This window comes from Triturus cristatus, chromosome 5_1, assembly GCF_964204655.1.
Source record: "Triturus cristatus chromosome 5_1, aTriCri1.1, whole genome shotgun sequence".
NCBI lineage: Eukaryota > Metazoa > Chordata > Amphibia > Caudata > Salamandridae > Triturus > Triturus cristatus.
In genome coordinates, this window is record NC_140587.1 from 366,043,539 (window position 1) to 366,058,261 (window position 14,723).

The 14,723-nt window shown below is 42.7% G+C and overlaps 1 protein-coding gene across 2 annotated transcripts in view; it reads right to left on the minus strand.

The window, feature by feature from the left end:
* LOC146830895 (fibrocystin-L-like) overlaps positions 1–14,723 on the minus strand; it is a 1,171,295-nt gene that overhangs the window by 168,361 nt on the left and 988,211 nt on the right. For both annotated transcript variants that reach the window (XM_085605085.1, XM_085605086.1), the window contains exons 71-72: positions 8,276–8,508; positions 7,633–7,800 (exon numbers count right to left, since the gene is read on the minus strand). In XM_085605085.1, coding sequence (XP_085461211.1) covers positions 7,633–7,800; positions 8,276–8,508 — 401 coding nt within the window. The remainder of the gene's footprint in view (positions 1–7,632; positions 7,801–8,275; positions 8,509–14,723) is intronic.

The window sequence follows — 14,723 nt, forward strand, 5'->3', positions numbered from 1 at the left end:
TAGTATAGGGTTAAAAATTACTATTCTAACTCCAGGGGGTGCAACAGTAGGGTACGTGTTGGATAGTGTAGGGGTAAAAATTACTATTCTAACTCCAGTGGGTGCAACAGTAGGGTAAGTGTTGGATAGTGTAGGGGTAAAAATTACTATTCTAACTCCAGGGGGTGCAACAGTAGGGTAAGTGTTGGATAGTATAGGGGTAAAAATTACTATTCTAACTCCAGAGGGTGCAACAGTAGGGTAAGTGTTGGATAGTATAGAGGTAAAAATTACTATTCTAACTCCAGGGGGTGCAACAGTAGGGTAAGTGTTGGATGGTATAGGGGTAAAAATTACTATTCTAACTCCAGGGGGTGCAACAGTAGGGTAAGTGTTGGATAGTATAGGGGTAAAAATTACTATTCTAACTCCAGGGGGTGCAACAGTAGGGTAAGTGTTGGATAGTATAGGGGTAAAAATTACTATTCTAACTCCAGGGGGTGCAACAGTAGGGTAAGTGTTGGATAGTATAGGGGTAAAAATTACTATTCTAACTCCAGGGGGTGCAACAGTAGGGTAAGTGTTGGATAGTATAGGGGTAAAAATTACTATTCTAACTCCAGGGGGTGCAACAGTAGGGTAAGTGTTGGATAGTGTAGGGGTTTTAATGTAATATTATGCGTTGTAATGGTATGCGTTGTAAAGGTAGTATGCGTTGTAATGGAATGCGTTGTAAAGGTAGTTTTAAAAAATGCGTTGTAGTGTCCTGCGATGTAATGGAATGCGTTGTAGTGGATTTTGCGTTGTAAAAAATGTGTTGTAAGTGTAGTGCGTTGTAAAGGTTGTATACCCATAGACTCTGATTAGGACTAGGCAAGTAGTTTCTTGTAGTTGTTTGGAATGTCTAGGCTGGCAATCTTGTTAGAGTTAGAACCCCGAACTGCAACCTAAGGGAATAGAGTACTTGATGTAGTATTTGACTGCTGTCACAGGAGAGAAGAAGTGTATTGTTGCTCAACAAATGAGTTGTAATGGGCAGCTAAACGAGATAATTATATAAGTGCTGCCTGGGCCACGCTAGGTCTATTACGATGATACAACAATTCTTCCACTTGTAGTTGGCTATCGCCTGTGAAACAAGATGAAAAGGCAGAAGCACATGTTCTGCTCCAAGTCATCCAAAATAAATTTCCCTTTGTTCTGTGTTGCCAGTATTCACTGGTAAAAAATCAACATTTTAGTTGAGATTGGGTTTCCCCCGCAGGTGGAAATCTCAACACTTCACATTGTCCATCATCGCCAAAAGACTGAGATGAGGTTTCCCTCACAGGTGGAATATTTTTTGTATTGTGAGTTGATTTAGCTTTCACTTGTGGCATACTCCCACCAGATCTTATCTGCCAAGTTGTTTCTGGACCCTGGGAGATGTTATTCCTTTAAGGAGGTTCCATGCTGAACTGCCCATTTCTAGAAGTGCTGTGCCTAGTCTGATAGGTTTTGAAAGCAAATTCCTCTCTGAATGTTCCAGTAAAACATGGTAAAAAAAGAAAATTCGGTTCGATTTGAAACTGATGATAGATGTATGCTGGGAAGAAAGGAAGGAAAGCTCTGTGCATCTCCTTGAGGTCTAACACATTAATTCATGACTTTTTCTGTCCATAATTCTCTTGCTCTAAGTTCTTGATGTTGATATCCCAGCCTTCCAGACAGGCATATTTCATCATAACTCAACTTAATGCTTGGGGTATAAAAGCTAGGCCTGCACCAATGTTGCTCTTGTCGATCCACCAAAGCAGAGATGATTTGTTGGAACTTGGTATGATCATCTAGTCTTCGAAGGACCCTGGAGGTTGCACCAACTGTGCATGTATTTCTTCCAGAAGAGGTCTGATATGAAGGCTCCAGTTAGGATTCAACATTATGTGTGATGACATCATCCCTAAGAGCAACTTGTAAGAATACAATGATAACATTTCGCATCCTGGAAAAATATACAAGTGCTGCATATGAGCACTGCTCTGGTATATGAGAATGGCTCACAAAAATGAATCAGTGGTCAAGATTTATTAGGGCTCCGATTTAGGCTTTGTTAACAAACAGCTGTAGACAAGCAGTGGTGTATGTTGATGCCTTGGATCATGATCTCACTTTAATGAATCAGCAGTCCAGGTAGGAAAGACCTGATGATCTTCACCTCAGCGTCAAAAGAGCAATGATGTAGGAGCATTGTACTTTGTCAAGATGTGGGGAGCAGAACTGAGGGTGAATGACAGGACACAAAATTAGTAATGGCATCCTGCTACTTGAAAATGGAGGTACTTCCAATGTTTAGGCTGCATGGACAATTCGAGCTGGGCTGTTCCTATTAGAGTAGGATCAAGTAGGACCAAAGAGTGATTTGCATAGAACTGGTTCCTGTCTGAAATGGCATGGTGGGCGTAATATGATGGAGTGGGAATTGGCCTGTGTAATTGGCTAAGATTAATTCAAGCATTCCATCTATTAATTTTGTGTTCCTAAGTGTGACTACCATCTATAAGAACCAGCAGATGCCCTGCAGGTTAACCATTCGAAATGACTGCTTTTGAGGTGTATTTTCAAGCATTGTCAGTCTAATATTGGTCGCCACTCCCCAGGATTTTGACTCACAAGGAATAACCTTCAGCAAAAGAAAAATGTTTCATTGGTATTTAAGGGACCAGTTTGATGTACTTGTTTTGTATCATTGAGAGGCCTGTAGCTAGCTCATTGGTGGGAGCATCTGCAGGGTGGTGCAATGATGAAATTGAGGCTAAGTCCCTACTTGATTAGGTCTAGAATCCACCTACTGAATATGATGCATGACCATTCCTGTAGCAACAGTCCTCCCATTTACATGAAAGGGCAAGAGGAGGAAAGTGTAGCTGATGACAACTGGGAGTCAATGTTGTAGGAAACTGGCTCTTTATGTCGTGCACCAAAATGAGTACAAAAAGCAGCGAGTCCTGATGACCCTTATTGACTTACGGGGTTTAAATTAATAATTCTAAATGCTCTCTTTTGTGGTAGCGTGGGTGAGCCGTTTAGGGTAATGTTAAGCATTTGTTGTACACACAAAATCAATAAATGAGAAACACATCCAAGAAGAAACTTGAAACCACTTTAGATAAACTACACAGGGGCATATTATCAAGACAGGTGATAAAATTATCGCCTCTTTAGCGGCAGAAAACTGCCGCTAAAACGGCGATAATGGACTTGATAATATGCTCTATGGAATTCCAATTGAAGCTCAGGTTAGATGTCCTTCACATCTAACATGGGCTTCAATTGGAATTCCATAGAGCATATTATCAAGCCCATTATCGCCGTTTTAGCGGCAGTTTTCTGCCACTAAAGCGGCGATAATTTTATCGCCTGTCTTGATAATATGCCCCACAGATTTTTATATTATTTTAGACACCAAGATTGTCGCAATTAGGTAAGTACTTTAGATGTTACCACTTTGCACAGTAGAAAATACAGCTGTCAGATTTGAGGCATGAGACTTTATGCTGAAATGTTATCCTAAGGGAGAAACATTCACTGCATAGGGTAACTTGTAGTTGACTTACAGGACTGATCTTCTACACTTAAGTTAGTCCTTAGAACCACCATCAGATTCAGGTTACATGCCCTGGTGTGTCCAGGTGCAGAAGTGCTGGTCACAGGAGAAGCTTTGAAAGCTACTGCTAAAATCGATAGAGAAAAGTACCTGTAAGAAACAGGCTACAAATGGGGACTGGGGGAAGTCCGGCAGAACCCAAAGGGAAGCTTGGGTCATGAGAGCCTCTACAGCAAAAGGCACCATAGGACAGCTCAGACTCAGGCTGTGGGGCTCGGGTGCAGAGGTGTTTTTGTCCACTGGGTTACTTGCGTTAGAGGCTCTAACTTATTGGGGTGGACCTGGTGAGATGGTGCATCCTGAATTCTCTCCTCCGCAGGTCAGTGTTTGCATTGCTGCTGTTCAGTCTGGACACACAACAAGCTTTGGTTGCTGTAAGGGGGTTCGGTACCCAAGGTATTAGTGTAGAGCAACTCCTTGGGGTTCTGATGTCTCCAAACATGATAGCGAGATGGATCTGACCTACTGGCACATGGTGACCACTTCCTGGGTGTCTGCTACATCGGTGGGCGCAGTGGTAAGCAGATTAGGGAACCAGACGCTGTAATCAGTGCCTGCAGACTGCAGGGAAGTGGCTCCTCCAAATCAAGGGACATTTTTCCCAGTTGTTGAGGTGCTGGACGGTCCTCCAAGGGTTTGGAGAGGGAGTCCAGCTCTTTGTGAAGTCAGCTTCGGCGAGTGGCGAAGTACAAGCAGCATGGCAGTGTTTGGCACCAATCTTTGTCCTCTGTTCTCACTCTGTTGGTCCTTCTTCATCTTCCTCAGTTCCCAGTAGTTGAAGTCCTGACTTGATCTGTTTGCTTGGTGTCAGGGGGCCACCATAATACTCAATTTAGGAGCATTAAGAGGAGTGAAGGGAAGTAGCCAATAAGCTACTTTCCCTTGAGGCCACTACAGTCCCTATATAACCACTTCCTCTGGGGCATGGGCATAACCCTGTCTCAGAGTTCCAAATGTCACCAAAAACAAGATAGTGGGACCCTTCTTTTGTGGAGCACATCAGGCAGCCCACCTTAGGGGTGTGACTACCCTGGCGGTGTAATACACCTACCTGCATTGCCAATTTCCACCAAAAAAAAGATGGTGCAACTCTTCTTCCGTGGAGCACATCAGGCAGCCCACCATAGGGGTGTGACTAGCCTTCTGGTGTAACACGCCTACCTGCATGGCTAATTTCCTGCCTGTCCTGGTGCCAAAAGGGCCTCAGGGCAGGGGGTGGCATCTCCCAGCTATGGGAGAAGCCAGGGTTGCATATCAAAGGTGGCATAGGCTTTGAAGCCTTTGGCCTTGGTATGCAGATTTACTAGCCATCCGGCTGGAGGAGGTGTGAACACCTTCCTCCAGAGCAGGCATTATTTCTGACCTCAGAGACTCTCACCTCCAGGGGGTCAGAAACTAATGTGTGGTGGCAGGCTGGTCAATATGTTTGTATGGGTCTCTTAGATGAACCTCTTTAGTACCCATGCCCTGGGTGCCAGGGGTACCATTTACTAGTGACTTACAAGGATGCTAAAGTCCTTGCCAATTGAATTACAATTGAACATGTCACTTTTAGGAGAAAGAACACTGGCACTGGAGCCTGGATTTCAGGCGTCAGTGCACTGTCAGAGTTGAAAAACTAGTAGTACATATAGGAGGAAAAGTGAAGGGACATCTGCAAAGAGGTCCAGCTTCTTACAACTGTCTTTTAGAATCTTGGGATTTGGAATGACCAACACTAGGATTATTGGGCAGTGCGGCATGAAAATGTGACTATCTCACATAGCTACTGGACTGCTGGGAAGGGTTCCATGCAATACAGCTGTTGAGTCGGCCATTGCTGTTGGTAGTATAATTGAAATGATGGATGAAATCATTGTGCTTCAAATCCATGAGCCACTCAAACATTTTGTACTCAATGTGCATGTAAGATGCCAAATGACCTTTCTTTCATCATCTCCATCTTAACATGGTGGTAGGCATCACTGTTAGGAAGTCTAAACTCACCATCTTGGTCAAATCCAGAATGCGGAGCTGTCTTTTTGGTCAAAATGAAGTGCACCTGAGCTAACATAGGCATCATGATACAACAGCCCTAGTGTAACCATTAGACCAAGGATGGAAACATTAATTATAGTTGTAATTTTATTTCTTCTCTGCAGAGACTAGCTTTGTGTCCCTTTCTCTTCTCCTCAGGTATGTGGCCTAGATAAGGGTCTATGTCATTTGGCATCTGCTGGTTATATCAACCAAAGGACCAACAGTCAGTCTTCTTAATAGATGCTGGTCCAAGTATCCATGTGGAGCAAGTCCTTAAGTGAGCTCCTTCAATAACGGAATAAAGTCTGGGGCTCAGTTTCAAATCAGAAGGAGAGACAAAATATTTTCATATTCCCATAGCAGGTAGCACAGAACCTTTTTGAAGGAAGCAGGAAGTCATATTCTGGTTTGGCGGATGACCCATAAAAAGACTGTTGTCTCCCTAGTTTTCCTATTGTGAACTAAAATCTAAGATGGCAGAAGTCATCTTTGGGACTAATGAGCTCTCCTTCACTCCACCCAAATGCTACCAACTATAGTTAAACCCACTCAGAAGTCATACCAACAAGTTCTACTAGCACTGTCCAAGGCTGTACATTAGGCATTGTAGTTGGTGTGTCTGCCAGGGACCGTCTCATTTAAGTAATGAGGTGTGATCTGGATGAATTCTTTAAAAACTTTTAGCAAGTGTATTCTATTCAACAGCCTTTCTAGGTGTTTCTTTTAAAGTTTGTTGCCGCCTACATATTTCGCAAGTTGATCAAGAGCTTCGATGTGAAATTCAGCCACATTGCCAGAGGTGTATACAGGTGACACAACTTCCCCAGGAACAAATATACAACTCATTAAGCCACTGCAGCTGTATCAGGCTTATATTATCCCATTTGTCAAAAGACAGAAATCTAAAACCAGGGAGATAAATACGATGACAGATGAGAGTAGTTCAGGTGAAATGCAATATAGGATAAATGTTTGATATTGATCACAAATGAGATACAATTCAATAGTTAGTTAACATTTTATTTTACAGATATTAGGGTACTGTAACAAACCTTTCAGATTTTCAGGACTCTCTTCATGATGACTGACAAGGGAGGAAATGTGGGGCTGATACACCCTGCATCAATTTCCATAACTGACGTATCAGCAGCAAGGCTATACTAACACTGTAGACTTAAGGCGAGTAAATGATTAATATTCTCACACAACGTTCTAGCCAGGTGCCCCTGTTGAGTCAAGAGCAGCCTAAAGTAGTAGGATCTGTGCTGACTAGGTAAAGGGCTAATGCCTTTACAGGGAACAAGCACAGGAGATTGCCTCCCACCTGATTGGAGGGTCATCTACCAGCAGATGATAGCTTCCACCTCTTACGTGTTTGAGTTGTGATCAATTCATATTACTTATGTCATTGTTGTTGCTGTTAAAGAAAATTTGTGCTGCTGCAAGTCTACCTCGAAGTACGTTTGAGAGAGTCTATGCTAAGGAGACCTATGATAGAATTCTGCAGAGATTGGATTGATGGTGGGCAGATTGGACCAATCCATGAAAAGAGTCATATGTAAGATGTTGATGGGAGGATGACTTCAGGCTGTGCATGGTATCACTGCAAGTGATGTATAACAAGAAAAGCTTTTGCACAAAACTTCATGCTTGCTCAAGCAGAGATATTTTTGCACAAATACACATTTTGTGGAAAACACAATTTTATAAAAAAAAGAGGAAAGTGCAAAGTCGACACATCTAAGTAGATTTAGTACCACATCCATTTCCTCAAAGGAAGGCCTGCAATAAAATATTCATATTGTTATGGAAATGTCTGTCAAAACTTTTGTGTTTTTTTTACACAGCAAAATCATTGTATTCTGCCCAGATATATAACCACCTTATCAGTGTATATAATCAGAATCTTCTTAAAGGCTATTTATAAAAGTAACAATTTATAGCATAGCTGTGATAAAAAATATTTCAAAATAGGGATGTTCTTTACGTACCATTAATAAGATCAATGTATCCATCCCCCAGTACCGCTACTGGTGACAGTCTCCTGGTCTCCGTATCAGAATCAAGGCTCTCAATAACCAGCATCTCATAATCTAGTCCTGAGCAGCTGTAACCTTCCCATGGGGACATATAGAAACAAGTGGAATCTCTGATGATACCTAGACAAATGGAGACAAATTCAACAGTTTAAAGTGATCGATAACACCAACCTCTACTTCCGCTTCAACGGATAGGTCGCTTTTTTTAAATTACTCCGCATGCGAGAATGGCTTTGAGTGAGTATTGGGACAGAAAAGTCCTCTGCAAGGCAATCGACGTGTACCCCTGCACTTAGTGCCCACCTGTACTGATATATGGATCCCTAATGGTGATATCTGTTGCACATCAACAACTTTGGAACCTTGTATGGCAGCAAGGAGAGGAGAGGCACCACCCACAGTAGAGAAGCAGTGATTAATTGAAAATGTGTGAAGACTGACAAGGATAATGTCACTGGAAAATGTCAAATACGTTTCTAGATGAATTTACAACTATTGGGCAGGTTATATTGCTTCTAAGTTAAGAGGGAAAACACTTTAAGACACCAAGATATCAACCCTTAACATCAAATACAAAAAGTGTTAAAATTCAAACCTTTATTTGGTGCTATTTGGTTCACAGGAATGCGGCTGCCATTGAGGTATGTTAGCATCACTTTTGGAATTTTAGTGTCTCCAATTCCATACGACTGAACTCCACCCCACTGGTACTCAGAATGAGCTATCACAGAACCGGGGTTTCCTAGAAGAGAGCCATCAAGGTCCTTCAGCAGAGCTTTCCTCTTGGCATCGCAAACCATGTCCACACAGTCGGATGGATTTGCTTTTCTGTATGAAGCAAAATAGGTGACACTCTTCATTAAGTTTAACAAAAACTTCAATATTCAACAAGTACCGGCACTACGTTTTTGGAGTAAGACTACAGGTTGAAATGACCAGAAGAAAAAGTTACTTACCATAATGTTTCTGGTGGTGAGCCAGTCTTCCCTCTGATTCCTCCCCTAATCAAAATCTCTTAGAGGCTTCACACCAGTCTGGAAACGCGTTTATCCAGTAATGATTCTCAAGAGCTGCCAGGTGGCTCCATGTGGCTGCAGCCTTGATTCCACCTCTGGATATTACATCACTTGATTATTTTAGTTAACAACCAGATCCCTGGCATCAGTTCCTGATACTTTTCTTCTACCTTATTGAGGCATGTGGAGAGGATCCAAGAGAATCATGACATTAGCAAAATATGTTTGCCTTACATGGAAACATATTAATCATATAATTAATCTATTGGGGAGGATGACGGCTGATGAGGAATCTACAGGAAGGTAATGAATTCACCAGAAATAATGTCACTGAAGTAACTTTTTCTTCTGATGGATGCATCTTCCCGCAAATACCTCACCTTTTGATTGAGTCCTAAAGCTGTACCTCTTTGGGAGGTGGGATTGAATAGTGCTGTTGAATACAGTTGAGGTGAGTCGGTGATAGTAGCAAAGCGCCATCTATCTTAGCACTGACATTTATGCTAAAATCCTTATTTTCATGGAATGTGTCACAAAGACATTTCCATGATTTACTTTTAGTTACTTCCTGTACTTATCTTTCAACGTGGGACATATAAGTTTCTTTTAGAAACCGTCACCATCTTTCACTAACAGTGAATATGAAGGGCAGGCTGTTAGCAATTTTGTTAAAATGCAAGTAGGTGCTGTACTGTTTTGCTAGTGGTGATCAGAAAGATGGTTAGCGTACGGTTTGGTGGCCAATGTTAAAGATGTCAACACATGCAGGTCCGGCTTCAAACCACAGGGGAGATTTACTACGATTTTGTGCCGTGTTTGAGTCACAAAAGTGACGCAAATCAGTGCAAAACCTTTTTTCCCAATTTACTTTCCACCGCGAAACTTGTTTAGCACTGGAAATAACAGAAAAGTAATGGGAAGCAGTGAATAGCTCTGCTTTGCAATACTTTGGGGGCAGACCACGTGTGGTGCACGAGTGTTTCCATTCAACCACCCAAGGTTTCTCACGATAAACCCACTTTACTATATAAAGTACATTTGGTTTAATGTAAGAAAATAGCGCCCTTTTCAAGTAGGCGCAAGGAGGGAGAAATACTTTCAGTTCTTCTTCTTTTTCAACTCTGCCTGTGTGCTGCACTGTACAGCACACATAACAAGTGGGAAAATGGTTAAAGTGAGTCTGTGCATAGTATTTTGTACTGGAAGGGTTCCTTCCAATACAAAACCTATGCTAGACTCACGGAGACTCTCTTGCACCATGGCACAAAGGTGTCTCTGTGGCACATGGCAGCTGATTTCAGCACCAGCACTAGTGAGAGGGGAGGAGAGTGCCTTATTTTAGTAAATAGAGAGCTCTACTCTCTCTCCTTTCCATGTAGCGCAGCAGGCATTTGCGGCTGCTGCAGTACGCTACATGAAAAACAAGTACATTTGCCCCTAAAAGTGTTTTTGTAATCTTTTAATGGCCATCTAATATTACTTCGATTGAGTCAGCATATTGACTGTGACCAGTGCCTCAGAGAATGAGGTATTACAGACAGGACAGCAGGAAAGCCTGCGGCTCTGTCCTACGGCAAAACCTCATAAATGAAGCCCTGGAAGCGTAGCAGTGGTGCAACACAAAATGATGGACCCCCTGATGAATGGTTTGAGGGGCCCCTGATTCTCCCATATCTCACAGATATTTATGCATCTTGAACTAAATGAGTACTCCTTGAAAGAATAGGCCCCAAACCCACCCCCTACCTCCTGCGCTGTATGCTGCGTTAAACCCCTGATGTGAAGCAGACAAATATTTATTGGTTGGGAAAAATGGTACATGATATGTTATACCTCATTGAAAATAATGCCGCGCACAAATCAAGTCCCAGAAGAAATAATATCAGCGTTAAATACTGTGCCAGAAGATATATTGCTCACCAAAGTTCCCATGCCAATGTAATCCTTATAATATTACTTTGCTCAAAACCAGAATTCTCATTGAATTGCTACAGTTATACGCTGGAGTGCTGGTAGCATATCCAAGGATCAAACCAGTACATAAATGTTCTGGGTGTAGGACACTGTCACTAGCACCAAGGCACTGCACAAGTATGTCTGTTTTGCTGCTTAGTTATGCTTGTGGTGTTGGTGCTCACGTGGTTCTGTAGCTCAGTTAGGGGCATATGTATCAAACGATTTTTTAATTGCAAATGCTGCAATTCGCAAAATAACAGCGTTTGCGATTAAAAAATCGGTAATCGGGATGTATGAGCCAAATCCCATCGCAAAATTAAGGAATTGCTAATTTAGCGATTTCTTAATTTTGCGTAAGCATTTAAGAAATCGCAAATTGCGATTTCTTAAATGATATGTAAAAAGCACCCAGGTTGTGCGAATTATCCTTAAGAAATCGCAAATTACCACCAACTTCCAGTTGGTGGTAATTTGCGATTTCCTTTCAAAATGCACTTTTTTGAATTTTACAAAGTGCCACGTGGCGCTCATACATGCCCTTAGGGCATGTATGTGCGCCATATGCACACACATGCTCATTTCAGGGGTGCATCAGGGTGTCATCATGACACCCTTGCACCTTTGAAATTATTCTCAAATTGCGATTAGCAAATTGCGATTCGCTATTTGAGAATTACTTCCCATTCATTCCTATGGGTCTCCTGGCCCATAGAAATAAATGGGCAGGTATTCCTTAATTGCGATTTCGCAATTTGCTAATCGCAATTAAGGAATTTTAAGAAATCGCAAAAAGTTTGCAATTTTTTTAATACATCCCGTTTTGCAATTCTCAAATAGCGATTCTTTAAAAATCGCTATTTGAGAATCGCAAATGGTGATGTTGATACATATGCCCCCAAGTCATGCAGATGTGCTCCTGGTGGTGCTGTAACTCAGTTGCTGTATGCCACAGTGCTAGTTCTTATTTATGCCAGGGGTGAACCAGTTCAGTTACTGTATGCTGGTATGCCACTGCTTCACTGCTCCAGTGGTGCTGCATCTCAGTTACTGTAGGCCACTCCAATGCTGCTTCGCTACTTGCGGTGGTGCTGCAACTCATTTACTGTATGCCAGTCCTCTGCTGCCTCATTACTCCAGTGGTTGCTACTCAGTTACTGTATGCTGGTATGCTGCTGCTTCACTACTCCAGTGATACTGCAGCTCAGTTACTGTATGCCAGTCTGATGCTCCTTAATTATTCCTGTGGTGCTGCAGCTCAGTTACTGTATGCCAGTCTGCTGCTGCATCATTATTCCTGTCCTCAGCTCAGTTACTGTATTTCAGTCTGATGTTGTTGCACTACTCCAGTGGTACTGCCACTCAGTTACTGTAGGCCAGTCTGCTACTGCTTCATTACTCTGGTGGTACTGCAGATCAGTGACTGTATGCCAGTCTGCTGCTGCTTAATTACTCCTGTGGGGCTGCAGCTGTTACTGTAGGTCAGTCTGCTGCTGCCTCAGTGCTCTGGTGGTGCTGCAGTTCAGTTACTGTATGCCAGTCTGATGCTGCTTCACAACTCCAGTTGTGCTGCAGGTCAGTCAGTGTATGCGAGTCTGATGCTGCTTCATTACTCCAGTGGTGCTCCAGCTCACTTACTGTATGCCACTCTGCTGTTGCTTCGTTACTTCAGTAGTGATGCTGGTCAGTTGCTGTATGTCAGTGTGCCACTGCATCATTACTTTATTGGCGCTGTATCTCAGTTATTGTATGCCAGTCTGCTGCTGCCTCATTACTTAAGTGGTGCTGCCTCTCAGTTATTGCATGCCAGTCTGCTGCTGCATTGCCACTTCAGTGGTGCTGCAACTCAGTTACTGAATGCCAGTTTGTTGCTGCTTCATTACTTCAGTGGTGCTGCAGCTCAGTTACTGTATTTCAGTCCGCTGCTGCTTCTTTAGTTCAGTGGTGCTGCAGCTCAGTTATTAAATGCCAGTCTGCTGCTGCTTTTGTCACATCAGTAGTCCTGCAGCTCATGTCGGTCTGCTGCTGCTTTGTTACTTCAGGTGTGCTGCAGCTCAGTTAATGTATACCTGTGTGCTGCTGATTCGTTTCTCCAGTGGTGGTACTGTTCAGTATTATCTGAAGACCGATTGCTCAGCTATGCCTGTAGTATCTGTCAAATATGCAGGATGTACTGGTCAAATATGTTTATTCTACATCTCAGTTATGCCTGTCTTTCCGTTAAAACCAACAATTTTGCTCATTAGGCCTGTCTGCTGCCCATTTTGTTTACGACGCTGCTGCATAATTAAGCCAGTGCATTGCTTAGTTACATTGATTTTGCTACTCTGTTATGCTCCTATAGCTGGTTCTCCATTATTCCCATGAACCTGCTTAATTAATTTTCTGCTGCCACTCAGTCTATGTATGTATTGCTGCTCGTCTATATCCAGGAGCTGCTACTCAGTTATGCATTGGACTTTGCTCACTGATGCATGTGATGCCCCAGCTTAATCAAGTACTGGGTGTTGCCTCTGAATTATACCTGTGGTACTTCTACTAAGGTATGCCTTTGCTGCAACTCAGTTAAACCCATGGTTCTGCCTAGTCTTGCCTCTCCTGCTTAAGTATTTCACTAGAACTGTTCAGTTATGCCAGAGCTGGTGACCTAATACACTCAAGTATATAATTGCCAATTATGTCATGCTTTGGATCACATGTTACTCAGTTATAACTGTGGAACTCTTTCAGTATGTCTGTGAGTTTGCAGTTGTTGCCATACTGACATGCTCCTTTAGGCACTGTCCTGTAGGAATTACACCATCCTGCAATGAAATTGTTACTTGGTTTAGGGAGAAAGGGCTAAAGAGAGCAGGCTGTACAGAAATACTCGCCTCCCCTTGAGCCCCAGAGGAAACAAAAGGTGGTTGCTGGGGAATTGCAGTAATGAACAAGTCCAGGCAGCCTCATGGATGACACGCAGAGGTCCTAATAAGACTATCAGTTTAAATGCAATTGCTTTGGTCAGTAGGCCCATCAACTTTCTGACACATTGGCAAACAATGTTTGTGTTATAGATTAGCATGTGTGAAAATAACTTGAATATTTGGATGCTGTCAGACCCCACTTGATGGGCCACTGGCCAGACAGGGGCTAGGTCACCCTAACCGTGTTAGTTGAAATAGTTTGTCACTGGTCCCCATCTTACTATGGCTCTGCAAATTGGGCTTTGTACACCCTTGGTGCAATAGATTCTCAGGATAGAGAGGGCAACCAGTCTTAAGGGCCTATTTACATTTAGGCTTAAATAGATACTCTATTGCAATGTTGACATGGAATACCGCCACGATAAGGGTCCACCTGCCTAATTTAGATGCAGGAGGACCATAGGTTTAATGATGGCAGAGACAACTCTAGCTCTAACGTGATTAAACCTCTTCGACAGTCCTGCGGATTAAGGGCAGTCAAAGGCAGATCTGTAAGACCGCCCAACTGATTTAGATGGCAGATTTAGAGGTCAGATTTAACAGCCCATCATCACCAGGAAAACCCTGGCATTAAGGGGCAGTGACAACTGATGAGTGCTCCCCCCAAAATGGGACAGAACTCTAATAGCAAGAGGAGCACTGTCTTTTTTATTTTCCAGGAACAAAATCCCATTTCGAGATTTTCTTTTTGAAAATAAAAAGAAGAAAACTGTTTGGTGCAGGACTTCGTCATGTTGGTGGAGCCCTGCACCAAATAGTGAAATGCATTGCCAAGAGCCTCTAAGATGATGGTTCCTGGAAATGATTTAGAAAGGACCACCAGCAATTAAATTGGCACCAACGTCTTCTCAGGGAGGGAGTTTGGGGGGGAGGAGAGTTCAGAACTCAAAGTGAACCAACAAACACAACAACATATTGTTATTTCGACTCCTTCTCTTTTGGGCAAAAAATGACTTTAATCACACAGCAAAACAGGACAAGGCACTGATTAAACACAGGTGTAGTTCACTATGAATATCCCCCAAAGTATAGTATAATATAGAATAGTACCCATAGAGGTACTCAGACAACCAATCTCTCACCCATACAGAAACTCAAGTACCCGCTC